Source organism: Anolis carolinensis, chromosome 1, assembly GCF_035594765.1.
Source record: "Anolis carolinensis isolate JA03-04 chromosome 1, rAnoCar3.1.pri, whole genome shotgun sequence".
Lineage (NCBI taxonomy): Eukaryota > Metazoa > Chordata > Lepidosauria > Squamata > Dactyloidae > Anolis > Anolis carolinensis.
Window position 1 is genome coordinate 237,901,317 of NC_085841.1, and position 18,162 is coordinate 237,919,478.

The 18,162-nt window shown below is 40.4% G+C and overlaps 1 protein-coding gene across 1 annotated transcript; it reads left to right on the forward strand.

The window, feature by feature from the left end:
• Nucleotides 1–1,382: 1,382 nt before the first annotated feature.
• tbx10 (T-box transcription factor 10) lies at nt 1,383–17,505 on the forward strand. The gene is made up of 8 exons (XM_062967205.1): nt 1,383–2,184; nt 8,213–8,474; nt 9,711–9,812; nt 11,932–12,103; nt 13,258–13,413; nt 14,179–14,246; nt 15,926–16,014; nt 17,163–17,505. The coding sequence occupies exons 1-8, from the start codon at nt 2,178–2,180 to the stop codon at nt 17,435–17,437; spliced, it is 1,131 nt and encodes a 376-aa protein (XP_062823275.1). The 5' UTR covers nt 1,383–2,177; the 3' UTR covers nt 17,438–17,505.
• Nucleotides 17,506–18,162: the final 657 nt, after the last annotated feature.

Below are 18,162 nucleotides of genomic sequence, written 5' to 3' on the forward strand. Positions count from 1 at the left end.
CAAAACATCTGGGAACCACGTTGAGAAACATTGTTCTATGGTGTCAGCAGATCCAGCATGGTGTAATGGTCCGAGTGTGGGATTATAACTCTGGAGACCAGGGTTTGAATCCCTGCTTGGCCGTGGACATCTATTGGCTGACCTTGAGCAAGTCACACTCTCTCAGGCCCCATCTACATTGCCATATAATGCAGTTTCATAATGCAGCTTAACTGCATTGAACTGCATTACATGGTAGTGTAGACTCATATAATGCAGTTCAGTGCAGCCAATCTGTATCCTGAAACTGCAATATATAGCAGTGACGGGACCTCTGACAAAGGCAAAGGCAAAAAATACTTTGAACAAATCTTGCCAAGAAAACTAATAATAATAATAATAGTAAATTTTATTTGTATCCTGCCCCATCTCCCCAAAGGGACTCAGAGTAGGATTGCCAGATCAAAAAGCACATAGCAGCAGCAATGGTGTCAGCACAATCTTCAGTAAACCCAGAGAGATCTTCATTACCATAGAGAACAAAAATCAACACTTTGCCAAGTTTGTTGTTACTTGTTACAATGTTTAGCTAGAAACTACATAACTGCTTGCTGTTTTTCATTAGTTTTTTCATTAGTTTTTAATGCTGGTAACACATAAAAATATATAAAAGATACAAAACTTTTATTCAAATATCTTAAAATTTGCTTCAGCAATAAAGGGGGGAAAGCACAGAAAATGTTGCTGGTCACTCTTAATAGCATCATCTCTCCTTGCTGTTTTGTTTTAATATGCCTTTCTTCTAACATCAAGAAAGGGGTAATTGGTTGTATATTATTATGTTAGTATTACTTCCAGGTTCTTTTTCTAATAATGAATCTGGTAAAGAAACTGGCCTTGAAACATACAGAGGCTTGAAAGAACAGACAGAAAAAAGACAGGAAGGCCTGTGAGGCTCCTGTACTTTAGCAGTAGAAGAAGTAACTTTAGGGACTGCTCACTAAGAAATTGGCCATCAGTAAGGACGTTGCCCAGGGGATGCCCAGATGTTTTGATGTTTTTACCATCCTTGTGGGAGGCTTCTCTCATTTCCCCACATGGAGCTGGAGCTGATAGAGGGAGCTCATCCGTGCTCTCTCCAGGTTGGATTTGAACCGGAAACCTTCAGGTCAGCAACCCAACCTTCAAGTCATCAGTCCTGCCAGCACAAGGGTGTAAACCACTGCGCCACCAGGGGCTCTACTCTGGTTATTTATTTTGTGTCAAAAGCATTGTATAATAAATAAGTTTAAAAGTGATGAAATAAAGGAAGTCACAAGCAGCTAAATAGTTTTAGACCAAAAGCGGGCAACAGCAACCGCGTTGTCTGTGGCTTTAAACAGCTCTTCCTCAGTCTACTCTGGTGCATCTACACTGTAGAAAGAATGCAGTCTGGCACTACTTTAATTGTCATGGCTCAATACTATGGAATAATGGGAGGTGCAATTTGGTGAGGCACCAGTTCTATTTGGCAAGGAAAGCTACTAATTCCAGGATCCCATTGCATTGAACCACGACAGTTAAAGTGGCATCAAATGCTATTATTTCTACAGTGTAGATATATCCTAAGTCGTTAAAACTATCATGCCTAAGAAAAATGGCACCTACCAAAATCCCATCTTCTGTACCACATATTATGTCTTCAGAAATTCGTGTTGACAACTGTTATCTCTATGTTACAAATTCGGCCTCTTCCATCAAAGCCTGATCTCTGGAGGGATTACTTTGAAATACTAACTGCAAATTAAAGCTGTTGCATCCACTGTCCCTTTTAGCCCTCTGGCTTTGGCAATATTGTCTCATCTCGGATGCAGTCCCAGGGCTGCTGCCCCCGGTCACCTGCTCACCCTGCTCTGGATTTGTAGCAATGGCTGCGAATATACCCAACTGCCTCCAGCAAGCACTGATGATATTGCTGTATCACCCAAGCAAGCTTCCTCCTGATTTACCCAATCCCTTGCCTTGTTTCTCATTGGAGGGAAGAGACGCCTCTCTTTCCACGCATCCACCTTTGCCCCTCAGCCCTGCCATGAAGGAAGATAAAATTGCTTGCACCATCCCAGAGATCCAGTTCTGAACATTACAGAGCGGGACAAAAGAAGACTTCAGAGGGGTGAAACTATACGACCCAGAACCTGCCAAACATCCAGCTCTCCACAATGTCAGGTAAAGCCTACTGGGAATGGCTGGGGGCAGGTATGCTCTGGACCTGGGCAATTTGGTCTTCTAGCTTTTTATTTTTTTGCTATAAATAATTCAATGTCTTGGTGAGGGGCAGAAGCGGAACTTGGAAACATTACTTTTGTTGGACTACAACATACAATATCTCCAGGCTTCATGACTGGACACTCTGGAAAGTGTAATGGCTAAGAGATATTGCACTCCAGGCTACATGTTGTCATTGCATTACCATTCAGTGTGATTGTGTTGTTCAGGGGTCTGCAAACTTTTAAAGTGGAGGGCCAGTTCACGGTCCCTCAAACTGTTGGGGGGCTGGACTGTGATGAAATAGTCCAAAATTAGGATTATTGTTGTTGTGTGCCTTCAAGTCATTTCAGACTTAGGCCAATCCTAAGTCTAAAATTTAGGACAGGGGCCAGGTAAATGACAGGGGCCTTAGTTTGGGGCTCATTGCATCGTGAACTGAACCTTTCTTGGGTTAATATTCTGTCTGCTGTAGAGCACTTCAATCCTAAAGATGTTGGTACTTGGGCAACCAGCATGGAAAAATGGAGAACTGCAAAGGCTATAATGCGTGTCTGATTTGTGTCATACCTAAACTCTTATGTGCATAAACCCTTATGTAGGTTTCACAAAGGTTTATATTACAGGAGCATCTTGTGGTCTAGGGGTTCCTCACTCCAACATTTCAGGGTGAGTTCTTCTCAGCAAAGACCATGAGTTATTCCTGCTATTTGGACAGCTCCTGGTAAGCTGCTCCCAAATCATCATTCAGAGATCAGCAGATCCTAAGGTACCTTTTGCTCAATCCTGATTCAGAGCTATAAAAGGGCTATCATACTGGTGATGGGGAGGATGGATTAAAACCGTTAGGAGTTTTAAAGCAATTTTCAGAAGCTTCTTTAAAGTGCTAGAGTTTTTGCCTATGACTTTTAACAAATTCTGGTGAGGCTGCTTCTGCTATGGGAAGTTAAGCACTCAGCTACATACACTACTTGAGGAGTGGAAGGAACCGTAGGGCCCATTCACCCATAGGGATGAAAAATCAGGGGCAACACTCAAATACCAGTAGTAACTAATTAGTAAAGGTAAAGTTTTCCCCTGGCATTAAGTCTAGTATGTCCTACTCTGGGGTTTGGTGCTCATCTCCATTTCTAAGCTGAAGAGCTGGCATTCTCCGTAGACACCTCCAAGGTCATGTGACCAGCATGACTGTATGAAGTGCTGTTACCTTTCCACTGGAGCGGTACCTATTTGTCTACTGACATTTGCATGTTTTCGAACTGCTAATTTGGCAGAAACTGGGGTTAACAGCAGGAGCTCACTCTGCTGCCCAGATTTGAACTGCTGACCTTTTGGTCAGAAAGTTCAGCAGCTCAGCGGTTTAACCCGCCATTGGGGGCTCCAACTAATTAGTATTTATTGCTAATTATTATTTATTAATAACTAAGAAATTTGATTGAATAATATTTTGCTGGTGGTGTTGTTGTGCGCCTTCAAGTTGTTTCTGACTTGTGGCAGACACTAAGGCAACCCTTTTAAGGGGTATTCTGAGTCTGGGACTTTGTGACTTGCCCAAGGTCACCCGGTGGGTTTCTATGGCTATGTGGGGCTTCAAACTCTGGTCTCTAGAGTCATAGGCAAACCACTATGCCATGCTGGGTTCATAATAAGTACCATACATACATACATACATACATTATGATTATTAAAATTATATCTTAATGCTTTAAAGGTTTTTATCAATATACCTTACGATTTCATCACACAGGCAAAATTGCCCGTTCTACGACAGTTCGACCTCACTTCAGGCATGTAGCCCACCAGATCCCATCACATACCATAGATTTATTTCTGGAAGGGCTCTGTGCCTGAAGTGAGGTCAAACTGTTGTAAGAGGCAGTGCTGACAACATGGAAGCTTCCTGTGTTGCATAGAGAAGAATGAGGGGAAGCCGGGCAACAATTTATGAGGACAGATATTGTACATAGCCGCTATTTTACAGCTTGCTGGGTTTTTCAGTACTTGTAACTGATAGGGGTTTTATTGCTGTATAATGAGGTTATTTTTATTGTTATTAATTTTACTTCTCTGTATGTTATTATATTTGCATTGTGTTGCCCGTTTGAGTGCGTCCTATGAGCTGCTCCGAGTCTCTCTGTGGAGATGGTGGTGGGATACAAATAAAGTTTATTTATTATTATTAATGCCCCCCCCCCCCGGTGGGATGAGGTAAGGGGTAAGATGGGTTCCCCGTGCCAGATTTGCCATGATACATGACGAATCCCTCCTGCTATCTCCCAACAATGTGATGAGGTCCTTAATCTGTATCTGTTTTCATTGATGCAAGTCACTCTGAGACCTGATTCTGGGGAAGTGGTGATGTAGCTGAAGCAGCCCTGCTGCCATGTTAACACCATTATAGTCCCTGGGCAAAGCAGCGCATTGGATCCTGCCTACACAACTACTCATAGGAATAAAATGTAAATTATCAACTAAATAAATGTATTATTGCACCACATAATAAGTCTACAGTTTCTTTTTCCATCACTTCTCTTTCTTACACATCCTCTAACCCTTCACTATATAAAAAGAATTCTCAGAACACAAACAGCAGAGGTTTTGCTTCTGATTATGGAAATGCACACTGTCAGCAACTGTTGTGCATAGCCATTAATTGCCTCCTGTGAATAAAACAGTAATATTTTTCATGAAAATGCTAACTTTCTTCATCAAGTAATTTTTCTTCTTCTACTGTGAAAGATTTGAATGTTGAGGCAGCTGATTGGAAAATTAGGCTTAAATTCTGGTCTGTGTGTAGATTAGCATGGGCCTCTGTGCTTGTGGGGACCCCGGGCTGTTGCCCATGACACTGGTTTTGCCATCTCCTGAAACTCCCGCTATTCAGGTTTAGAGCAAAAGAACCAACAGAAAAAAAAATGCTGTAATCATTCCTGGAGAAAGGAGATGCACATATGCTCTTCCAATCAGGGAGTATTTCTATCAGATCAGGAAACGTCGTGGGTCGAAAATGTATGGTAAAATGGCTCAAAATTTTGGATAGAATACATAAATGAAACAATTACGTGGTCAAAGGTTTGAAATTTGGAGGCCTTTAAACAGGCTGGATGGCCATTTGTGTCGGGGATGCTTTGAATGCGATTTTCCTGCTTCTTGGCAGCAGGTTGGACTGGATGGCCCACGAGGTCTCTTCCAACTCTATGATTCTAAATTCACTTTGTGTTAGGATCTTAAAGAGAAATTGTATAAAATGATTAATCACTGCTAGTGAGAGACTCTCTAAAATGCATACATGAATACTGAACTTAAGTAAGTAATGTGAACAAGAAATTAGGACTTTCTATCATATATGCAGGATTTGTGATAAAGCAAGAAAATAATATTGAATACCAACATATAATATGATCCAGAAGATTTTGAAAATGAATTTGCAATTAAAGCAGAATTATCTCTATTAAGATAATTTTATGGTCAAATAGAGAAGAACATAGGGAAATACAATATATGGTTACAGTTGTGAGACTTTTGTACACTCAGAAATTAAAAAATAGAGAGACACAAACACAAGATGATTGGTTAATGAAATGATGAATTGATAAATTACACTATTTAACAAAATTTGGAAAATGTTCTGTGCCTGGTTTGAAAGTGTTATTTCCTATTTAATTGTGTGATACTTACTTTAAAGGTAGTTGTTATACTCCAGAAACTTCGTTTTTGTGGCTGCCGCAAACTATGTTGAATTGGATGAGACTAGATGAGATATTCATTGAAAAACTATTGCAAAATGTCCTGCAAAATGTGCCACAAAGACAAAGTTTTTGCAGTTTAGTAAACTGTTTCCATGATAGAACTAATTAGGAAATGACATCTATAACCCAGGAATAAAAATCGTTGTACATAGTGTTATCTATTTTGTTAAGGGTGAAGTCTTAGGGTACTATTAATTCCCCTCCCACCACCAGAAGATAAGATTTTAAATATTACCTTTTGGCTCTGATAATGATCAGAGTTTGTAAAGTGTAGAAAAAATATTGACAGGTAAGGAAATTAATGCTATATTTTCCATTTGTCGGAAAGTTGGAAGTGAAAGCTTTTTCTTTTTATATTTGTCATTCTATAATTCCTTCGGGTTTTTGTTTTGTTTTGTTAATATATTATGTTCTTTTGAACTTTAAAAAAATAAATAATGTGATTGGGATGTTAGCACAGCATTGCTTGGAGCAAAAAACAAATTGTCTTTCTTGTACATACATTTTTCATCCATGTCCCTATTTGTCCTGCGAAGGAAACACTTAGCCTTGGTAATATTTTTGACACTTCTTAATCTGTTGTCCCTCTAACTGAGGCTGTAGTTAAGTAATGTTTCTTTCCTTTATAATATTGGCAAAATCAGATCTTTTCCTTCGGCTTCCTCTGCTGAAGCTTAGTTCATGCCTTAGTTATTTCCTGCTTGATTACTATAATCTTCTTTTGACTGGTCCTCTATTATCTCAGTTTTAGCTCATTGGTTCCATTCAAGATTTTTTTTAACCTGGCATCTTTGTCTTCTGGCATCATGCCATTGATTGCCTATTTCTTTTAGAATTCAATACACATTTTTCCTTTTCATTTTAAAAATCCTAAATGACCTAGAATTTCCCTGACTTCTATCTCTCATTTCTTTTGGGGTCAATGTTCTAAGAACCCTAGGCTCTCATTCAGCCAAAGGTTTCTTCTTTACTGACTCAGTCTCATCCTTTCTCGTTCTATATTCCTGCTCTTTGAACTTCCTCCCTCAACATTTGTAGATTGCTCCTTCCCTTGTTATTTTTAAATCTCAGTTGAACATAGTTGTGCAGGCAGGGAACAACACTGGTGTTTTAGTAAAATATTTATTTTTGTAACATCTTTTAGATAACGCAGGACACTTTTTTCATCCCTCATTAAGCTCTCAGTAATAAAAAAGGCTCCACGGGCCAAAGTGAAGATATGTGGGAGCTTGAGGCTTATCTGTGTCAAACAAAATAAGGAATTGGTCCTCTTCACCACATTTTCACAATACCAATGGGGGCATTTATCAAATGAGTGACATATGATGTAATACAGTTTCCTAAAGTTTTTTTGTATCGTGTCAGAAGCGACTTGAGAACATACTGCAAGTCGCTTCTGGTGTGAGAGATTTGGCCATCTACAGAGACGTTGCCCAGGGAATGCCCAGATGTGTTACCATCCTGTTGTGAGGCTTCTTTCATGTTCCTGCAAGCTAGAGCTGACAGACAGGAGCTCACCCCGTCTCATGGATTCAAACCGGCAACCTTTAGGTCAGCAACCCAGTCGGTTTAACCCATTGTGCCACTGCAGCTCCTAATTTCCTAAAGTATGATTACATTATAGTTTAAAGGGAATCAATAAGAGACTGGGAAGTTTGTAGGGATTTTTCAAATTTGTTTAGTTGTTGTAGATAATACAGTAGAGTCTCGCTTATTCAACATAAACGGGCTGGCAGAATGTTGGATAAGTGAAAATATTGGATAATAAGGAGGGATTAAGGAAAAGCCTAATTAATTATCAAGTTACATTATGATTTTACAAATTAAGCACCAAAACATCATGTTTTGCAACAAATTGACAGAAAAAGCAGTTCAACACATGGTAACATTATGTAGTAATTACTGTATTTACTAATTTAGCACCAAAACATTGCAATGTATTGAAAACATTCACTACAAAAACACTGACTACTAAAAGGCAGACTGCATTGAATAATACAGAATGTTGGATAAGTGAAAGTTGGATAAGTGAGACTCTACTGTATGTAGTTGTATAATTTTGGCAGTTTTAAATATCTAAAATGCTTGTCTGCGTGATTTATTTTGTCTATCTTGAATAGAAAATATTTTAAAATGATTTTGGGGTAGCGATAAAGGCATTTCTGCTTTCAGGTGTTGTGCTGCTCCTGGATTTCTGGTCCCTGGGATACTGTATCAGTTGTCTTTCTTTCCTTTCTCAGCCTTTATTGCAGCCAGCCTCAGTGTCTTGACATCGGATAGCTGCCCCTTTTCATCCAACCCTGTGAGGGCACCGTGTCTTTTGGGGACAACACCGGAGTTTGAGTCGTATGAAGCCGAGGGAGCAACAAAGCAAGGAAGTGGCACTCTTTTGGCTAGAAAAAACCAGTGCGTGTCTGGTGTCACTGTGCAGTTGGAGATGAGGAGCCTTTGGGAGGAATTCAACAGCCTTGGCACTGAAATGATTGTCACCAAGGCAGGGCGGTAAGTGTAATATCCCAAGACTCAGAAGTGCTGAGTTAAAAGCCACAAAGACTGGGAAAATGCAGCTTTAATCTCAAAAGTATTGAAAATGTCAAAATAGGAACTATAGGAGTCCTTAGCTCTTTCCAATCTATCCACTGTGAAGATTCAGGGATTACAGTGACATCACTAAACAAATGAAGACCCTGGTGGCACAATGAGTTAAACCCTTGTGCTGGCAGGATGGCTGACTGACAGGTCAGCGGTTCAAATCCAGGGAGAGTGGGTGAGTTCCCTCTGTCAGCTCCAGCTCCCCCTGTGAGAGAAGCCACCCACAAGGATGGGAAAACATCAAATATGCTGGCATCCCCTTGGCAATGTCCTTGCAGATGGCCAATTATCTCACACCAGAAGCAACTTGCCGTTTCTCAAGTTGCTCCTGACATGAAAAAAAAAAAAAACAACTAAAGAAGTGCAGGAGATACAAACCACACTGGGTGAAACCATCATAAGAGGTGACCAAAATTACTGTCTATAAACATAATTGTGAATGTTTCAGCAAAAATGTATTACTTTTTATAAAAATGTCCCTGTCGTCAGATACAACCACAATTTTTTTTTGGAAATGCAGTTTACAACTAATGTATCCATAAAACTATGCTGATTTACTTTTTGAACTTTTAAATATGCATGTGCTGTGGGCAGAACTGTCATTATTAACCAAATAATCATTAATGTCATTACTATGATGTTTTGAATCACATGGCTTCATATGCACACACTGCAAATATGCACTGTTGTTTTAGAAGCTGCTGGTTTTTTTATAGCCATTAATTTTGTCATATCTTTTGGTATTTTGGCAACAATATTGTGGTCTGCTCTGGCATGGGAAGAAGCCCAGAGGGGTGACATCATTAGTTACTACACTGGGATTAACACTACTTTTATTTTTACGACCCTCAGGTCAACCACATGATCTTTTAACACCATTTTGCAATGTTGTTAATGCTGCTGATAGCCCTTCCATAGAAAGGCTTTATCTTAATATATAAGCAACTAATCTCAGGGGACACCACAACTTGACACAGCACCTGCTGCTAACTTTGACTAAATATGTGTGTTGATCTGAGGAAACTCTGCCTTTGATCATCGAAGAAAAACCCTACAGATGTTGTTGGACTGCAAATTCCATCATGTCACACCTTTTGTCTTGCTGGCTAGGACTGAGTTTACAGATTTCCTTTCTCCTTGTTCCAGGAGGATGTTCCCTACTTTCCAGGTGAAGATATCCGGCATGGACCCCATGGCTGACTATGTGCTGCTCATGGACTTCGTGCCCTTGGATGACAAAAGATATCGGTATGGCTCCGGTTCTGGAATAGTGAATTTGAAACGCTTCCTAATGCTTTCAGTTTACTGAACATGCAATAAGCCCCAGAAAGATTCAGAAGACAAAAAAAATATGCAGACCCTAGCAACAAGAAGTTACACACCATAAGTAACTTGAAGTAATTTATTTTTCTAGAAACAGGCATATTAACTTGTAATCATAAGGTTATTTACTGATATAACGAAATAACCTTATGATTGCATCTTAACAAAAATATATCTTAGTTATATCTTTTGTGGTATAACTATAATTTTCTAGTTCTCATTTTAGTTCTAGAAAGAGCAACCTCACTGAATGGTAGTGGGAGAATATCACAAAGTTCTGGTGTCAGGATTGAGATTTATTTATTTATTGTGTCAGAAGCGAACCGAGGGTATAGTTGTAATGTATTTAGAAACACAAAGTTAAAGACTTGGCATTACACTAAATGTCCTTTGACCAGTAGCTGGCCACTTGGAGTGCCTCTGGTGTCACTGTGAGAAAGTCCTCCATTGTACATGTGGCAAGGCTCAGGCTGCATTGTAGTAAGTGGTCTGTGATTTGCTCTTCTCCACAGTCACATGTTGTGGACTCCACTTTGTAGCCCCATTTCTTAAGGTTGGTTCTGCACCTCGTGGTGCCAGAGCGCAGTCTGTTCAGCTCCTTCCAAGTTGCCCAGTCTTCTGTGTGCCCAGAAGGGTGTCTCTCATTCGGTATCAGCCATAATAATAATAAATAATAAAACTTTATTTATACCCCGCCACCATCTCTCCGCGGGGACTCGGGGCGGCTTACATGGGGCAGAGGCCCAAACAACATAGGACAAAATATAGGCAACATAATACAAATCACACTATAAAAAGATAAAACAGTAATACGATTAAAACAAAAATACAGGATAAATTTTTTATTTAAAACACATAAATGGTAAAATTGTAATAAATACAGGATAGATTATTAAAAACCCTCTGGGGATGATTAATTAATGACTGTATCTCCAAAGGCCTGCCGAAACATCCAAGTCTTCAGTTGTTTCCTGAAGGAAGGTAGAGAGGGAGCCAACCTAATCTCCCTGGGGAGGGAGATTAGGAGCCTCAAGCCATGGCTTGAGGTTCCGGGCTTTAGCCTGCCACTTTTGGACTCTCGCTTGCTGAGGTGTTCCTGTGAGTATCACTGTAGGTCTTCGAAAACTATTTCTCAATTTAAGGCATTGGGGTGCTGACTGATATCCGAACAGGGGCTGGGCCAGAAATGTCACTGCCTTGGTCCTTTCATTATTGGCAGGATTGAGATGAAAAGGGGCAAAGACTGAATATAAATCAATTAATGGCCCCCAAAATGATCTTTAGATTTGATGAAAAGGCAAAATTTAATAGAGTGCATTATATAGAGCAGTTCAGTGTCCTTTTATCTTCTGACCTTTTGCTTTCCTAGAAATAAGGCCTTGTAGCTCCCTGGGGAGAAACTTACGTGAGGGTTTATCCAAACAAGACAATTATACTACTTTAATAGTACTTTAACATTTCATGTCTTCACTGTGTACAATCCTGATATCTGCAATTTGGTAAGAGATATTGGGAATTGGTTAAAATTACTTAAGAGAGGAAAATATGAGAATTGTCAAATGAGATTCAAGTATGCAAAACTAAAAACTGTGCCTTACAATAGAAGAATAGGAGCGGACTGAGCTACCAGAATAAATCTGAGAAGTTATGCAGAAAAAAGAATCTTAACATCACCATGCAATAGATGGAAGTCGATTTTAGTGTTATTTCTTTTGGTTTTTCTTTTTCTTTTTCCTTTTCTCTCTCTCTCCCTCTCTCTCTTTCTTTTCTTTTTCACATCCTCAACCTTGCTTTCAATTTTGCATTTTACTTTATTATATGTCCATGTCTATGTCATTGTTGATTTGAAAATCCTGAATAATGTTTTTTAAAAAAGAATTTTCTTCCAGTAAGCTTTAATATTGTAGTTCAGTAGAAACAAAACTTCAAATTCCATGAGTCCATAGGTCAGAGTTTAGCAGTTAAAGTAGTGTCACTCTCAAGCATTCTGTCAAGAAAGATGGATAAAGGAACAGGCTCAAGAAAAAAACTCTCTGCCCTACAGGTATGCATTTCACAACTCTGCTTGGTTGGTAGCTGGCAAGGCGGATCCTGCTACACCTGGCCGAGTTCATTTCCACCCTGATTCTCCAGCCAAGGGAGGCCAGTGGATGAGGCAAATCGTCTCCTTTGACAAGCTCAAACTCACCAACAACTTGATGGATGACAATGGCCATGTAAGTCACGGTGGGACTGGCTTGTGGATAGTGTCATTTTACAGCAGTAGGGCACACTAGATCTATTCTTGAGTTTTTCCTTACTGGAAAAAAAAAATCTGATGACAGAGAGGGAATATAGATATCAGGATCTGCTTGGAAATGTATGCGCAGCCATGTGGCTCTCATCCATGCCAAAGTTTTGAGAGTGGTTTGACCCATCTCAATGCAAAGCACAATGTAAGGCACACTTCAAGAGAGCCCCATTCATTTCTGGAGAAACTTGGAATGTAATATATTAAATTATTTATTGATTGCAGAGATTCAAATAAGGGAGCCATCCAATAACAGGGAACCAATCAGAGCCTGAAAAACTAGCGCGGAATACATAGCTCTTTAGATGTTACAGAGGACTTTTTTTTCCAGGTTTTCAAAACAGTTAAAATTCATAATCAGTGGAGCTGTGATCTGTAGAGATGAATATTTTCTATCTTTATGAAATCCCATACCTGTTTTGTTTTTTAGCATGCACCAGCAGTTTTGAATCTGCTCAATCATATCATATATGTGTATTGGGAGTGATAAAAGACACACTCACTTGTTACTCAGACTCAACCTCATGTTTTCTCAAAATGCCCAAATCCCCAGATAATAGATTTTTGGACATCCCATTCCGTTTACTAGATTTAATAAACAACACCCATATTTTCAAGAATCAAATAAAGTGTTTGCAAACTGTAACTTTAATCAGATGCTCGGCTGTGCAAGAAACATCTTTAGGGGCACATGTTCCCCAGCTTTATACTAAAAGATGTGTAATATATTAAATGCATGGCCCCATGTAAGCCACCCCAAGTCCCTCCGGGGAGATGGGGCGGGATATAAGAATAACATTATTATTATTATTATTATTTATGTAAAGTGATGGATTTTTCGTCTTCTTCATTATTTATTGTCATATCATGCTCATAAAAAACCCATGTTAGTTAATAGATTTATGAGGTTTCTGATTATTTGTTGGCCCAGGATATCTGGATTTGTTGCTGTGCAATTATATATGTGGCAGTGAAGGGAATGAAGTGGTTTCCTGCCACCAAGAGAGTAAATGCAAATGGTTAAGCAGATACCAATATTTCTAGGCCCCTGTGAAAAGGTCTTTCTTCTTGATCAAACAGATCATCCTGAATTCCATGCACAGATACCAGCCCCGATTCCACGTGGTGGTGGTAGATCCACGTCCAGACTGTGAGCGTTATGCCCAGGAGAATTTCAAATCCTTCATTTTCACCGAAACTCAGTTCATGGCAGTGACAGCTTATCAGAACCACCGGGTAAGACCACAGTATTATTGTAAGAACAGTAATCAATATAGTACAAAGGGGGGACCCATAGGAGAGCAAGCAGAGTTGCCGCAATATAGTATCTCACTAGATTAGAACATGGCAAATTTATTCATAGAATAATCATGCTGAAATGGCCAGAATTAAACTGATTTGTTACAAATGTATAATCCCTTCTACCTGAGCTGTGTGGCATACTTGCAATTATCAGCAGCAGTGCCTCTTTTGAGCCCAATAGCTGTCTCAGCAATGATGATAGGACCACCAAGGTAGGTGCCATTCCTCAGTCTCCGCAGCACAGAGACTAATGAAAGCCACCCCCAGCTCCTTCCAGGTCAAGCCAGTTACTTCAAGGATACCATCCATCCATCTTGCCCTTGGTCGGCCCCTCTTCCTTTTTCTTTCCTTTTTCCCCAGCATCATGATCTTCTCCAAGCTTTCCTGTCTTCTCATGATGTGACCAAAGTGCTCATCTTTGCCTCTAATATCCTTCCCTCCAGTGAGCCGTCAGGCATTATTTCCTGGAGTATGGTCTGGCTGGATCTGGTATCTATGTACCCACTGTATATTTTTAGCTCCACAAAGTGGTGGTTTAAATCAGGAGGATGCTTTTGCCTAATACAGCACCACAATGCTTATACTGGATCTGGTGTTGTCTCTTCAGGGATTGATATAAAAGAACTATAACCAGCAAAGCAAAGAAAGAAGGTGGCAGGAGATGCTAACTTCTTGACAATTTCCTCACTCTCTTGGCAGATCACACAGTTGAAAATTGCTAGTAACCCATTCGCAAAAGGGTTCCGAGAATGCGAACCAGATGAGTGGTAAGTCTCCTTGGCCCCACCACTGTCAGGTAAGAGTGAAAGGACCAGTCTCTATGTCTGCAAATAGGGCAAATACTGTGCAGGCCTATTCAGACAAATGTACCTTTGAGTTCAATAGAAGTTACTCCTGTGTGTGCAGATCACACTCTTAGATATACAGAAGCAAGGTATTAACTTTTATACAGTGCACTGCTAAAGCCACATCTGAATAAGACTGACTTCTTAGGTATTATGAGGGTTGAATGAAAAGTAATGCCTCTACCTTCATAATTCCTCAACAGATGGCAGTACTGGTATGTGGCAGGTACTGGCTTGTTCAGTAGACTCTCCTCTACAGTTCCATTTGGCGGGAAGCCTTAGCATTGAATGGTTGTATTGTTAAAGTGAAAAGTATGGAGCTCTGTGCAGATGGTCGGTCAATGTGACTTAAGCAATGTACAGTCATTGAATTCTTGACAGCAGAAGGTGTCACCCCAAAGGAGATTCATCAGAGAATGCATGCTGTTTATGGTGATTGTGTTGATGTGAGTACTGTGCATCGTTGGGCGAGTAAGTTTAAAGATGTTGAGGTGGGAACATCTGACTTGCGTGAAGAAACAAAGAGTTGGACGTCCACCAAATTTCACAAGCAAAAGGTTGACAGATTGATTCAGGATGATCGTCATATCACTCAGAGAGAAATTTCAAGCATAATAGGCATTTCACAAGAACATGTGGGTCACATTACTGCTTTGCTTAGCTATTGGAAGATCTGTGCACGATGGGTACTGTGAGACACTGGTTGCAGAAACAGAGTGTCGACTTCTTCCGTGACGGCTTCAGAAAACTTGTTCATCATTGGCAGAAATGTATCCAATTGTCTGATGATTATGTGGAAAAGTGAATAGTGGTAGTTAAAGAGCACATTCTAAGGATTATTTCTGCGTTTGATTTATTAAAATATTCCCATCTAAACCCAAGTAATGAAAGTGGAGGCATTACTTTTCATTCAACCCTCGTATTTTGATACGGGTGTCTCTCACATCTTGTTATGCTCAAAGGTAAGACTTCCTAATAGTTTAATCTCATACTTTTAGAATTATCTACATCAGTAGTTCTCAAACCACATCCTACAGATGTTTTAGACATCAGTTGTCAGAATCCCTGACATTTTATGTAGCTGGCTTGGGCTTTGAGAGCTGAACTCCAAACTTGTTGGAGGACTAAAGTTAGAGAATCACTTATCTTCACTTTCCTGGTCTCTCAGTCCCAATTAAACAAAGAAGAGAGTGCTCAGGGTATTAGCAGTCCTCTTTGCTCAGCAAAATATCTCTCAGACTTCTATTTGTAAGTAGCCAGAAAATGTTTTCTATGAACTGCTGGGTAGATAGGTTGTGTGTTAGAAGCTTCTGCATCTAACCAAACAAAAGAAAAAATGAATGGAAGTAAATGGGAACAGAAAGAAGGCAGCTTAAGGCTGCAGCAGGTGTAAAGAATCATTAACTTCCAAGATGTTTTGGATGTCACATTTTTTAGTCTCTTACTATTAGCAATGTAAAGAAGGGCTGATAGGAATCTTATGTCAATTGATCTGGAGGATCAACGTTTCCATGAAGAGACAAATCTATAGCCTTTCTTCATGAAGTACATCACTAATTAGTTTTTGCATCTTAATAGTGTCTCTTTCTTTATATATGCAGGCCAGGTTCACCAGGGCAACTACTTGGCTGCTTATCTCGGAATGGCGGTACAACTACTTTAGCCCAGTTGCAGGAGATTCCAGAGAAAGGTAAGATGGAAGCAAAAATTAAGTAATTGCTCATAGAAAACTTCTTTGAAAGACACACTTCATTACTCAGTGCATTGGGGGGGGGGGGGGCTGCTTAAGGTATGTCAGGGAACAATGCTGAGATGAATGCTCCCACATAACAAATGTGTAGTTCATGTATTTTTTGATGGACAACACAATCTTTCATTTTTCAAACTGTAGTGCATAACCAACACTGGTCATAATCATGTGATGTTAAGCTCTTTAGGCCTAGCTACCTTATGACCGTGTTGTCTAAAGCTTTCATGGCCGGAATCACTGGGTTGCTGTGAGTTTTCCGGGCTGTATGGCCATGTTCCAGAAACATTCTCTCCTGACGTTTTGCCCTCATCTATGGCAGGCATCCTCAGAGATTGTGAGGTCTGTTGGAAACTAGGCAAGTGGGGTTTATATATCTGGAAAGTCCAGGTTGGGAGAAAGAACTCTTGTCTGTTTGGGGCAAGTGTGAATGTTGTACTTGATCACCTTGATTAGCATTTAATGGCCTTGCAGCTTCAAAGCCTGGCTGTTTCTTTCCTGGGGGAATCCTTTGTTGGGAGGTGTTAGCTGGCCCTCATTGTTTCAAGCCTGGAATTCCCGTTTTCAGAGTTATTTATTATTCTAATTTTAGAGCTAACACCTCCCTACAAAGGATTCCCTCAGACAGGAAGCAGCCAGGCTTTCAATCTGCAAGGACATTAAATGCTAATCAAAGTGATCAAATGCAACAAACAGACAAGAGTTCTTTCTCCCAACCTGGACTTTCCAGATATATAAACCCCACTTTCTTAGTTTCCAAGACCTCACATCTCTAAGGATGCCTGCCATAGATGTGGGCGAAATGTCAGGAGAGAATGCTTCTGAAACATGGCCATACAACCCAGAAAACTCACAGCAACCTTATGAACATTAGTGACTGACAAAACCTGTGATAAACCCAAGGCTTTCTGGCACAGTACTAAACCATACAAATATGCAGTATGCAGTTCAGGCATCATGTTCCCTACTAGTGCTGTGTGTAGCCAGTAGTGTAGGATCTGGCTGGAGAATCAAGTAAGCCAAAGTGTCACAATCCCGCATGCTGTCAGGAAAGAGGTTCAGTGCACTATATCTCACTTCTTTCTTTCTAGGATTTACAAGCAGCCATCATCTCCCTCCTTCCCTCCTCAGAGAAACGTCTCAGCTCCAGCATCCACCCCTGGTGACACCTGCCGGTCTCCCAGATATGTGCATTGCTCGACGGCCCTTGAACGAAGCACCTGGGGCCTTGCCCTATAAGCACCTCTCCTATCACAGCATTTATGTGGGAGCCCGCTCACGGGGAACACCATATGCACTCCCCAGCAACCGGGCCACTAGCTTCCACACTCTCAACATCTACACAGCTGGTGGCTATGAACAATGAAGGAAAAGGCCTAGTGGGAAGATCAGGCAGGTACCTCCCCAGATTAAATCTAATCCACAAGAATCAAACCTTGTGCCCACTTTCTACTTGTTGTCCAGTTCCTTGCACTGTCTGCCTAAAGAGGCCCTCCCATTCCATAGCTCTGGGGATATGTGAACCTTCAAGGCATCCTGAAAAACTTGCCTAATCTACCCAAGGCAAACAGTGTTCCTCTCACTAGTTGTTCCTTGGTCTATGAATACTGTTATGTGCCTTCATGCTTATGATGCCATTGTCTTCCTCTGGGAAAGTATGACTTGCAGGGTTTCCATAGCTGAGTGAGGATCTGAACCCTAGCTTGCTACACTCCCAGTCCAATCCTCAAACCACTATACCATGTTGAACTAGGATTCAAGAGACCAAGGTTCAGATCTCTGCTCAAGCATGGAAACCCACCGAATAAATACAGGGTGTTTGAAAAAGAACTCCCTATTCACCATTTAATTTAAATGGTGAATAGGGAGTTCTTTTTCAAACACCCTGTATTTCCAAGCCAACTCTATGTTAATGATGCTGTAAGTTGGAGTTGACTTGATGGCACATAACAACCAGACATTAATCAAAACACAGGACTTAGTGCACAGTTAGTCTCCTATCGGAGGCAAGACAGAGCCCAGAAAATCAGGGAACACATTTCACCGACATCCTGGTCTACAGTTCCCAAACAATGCCATGTTGTCCCTCTT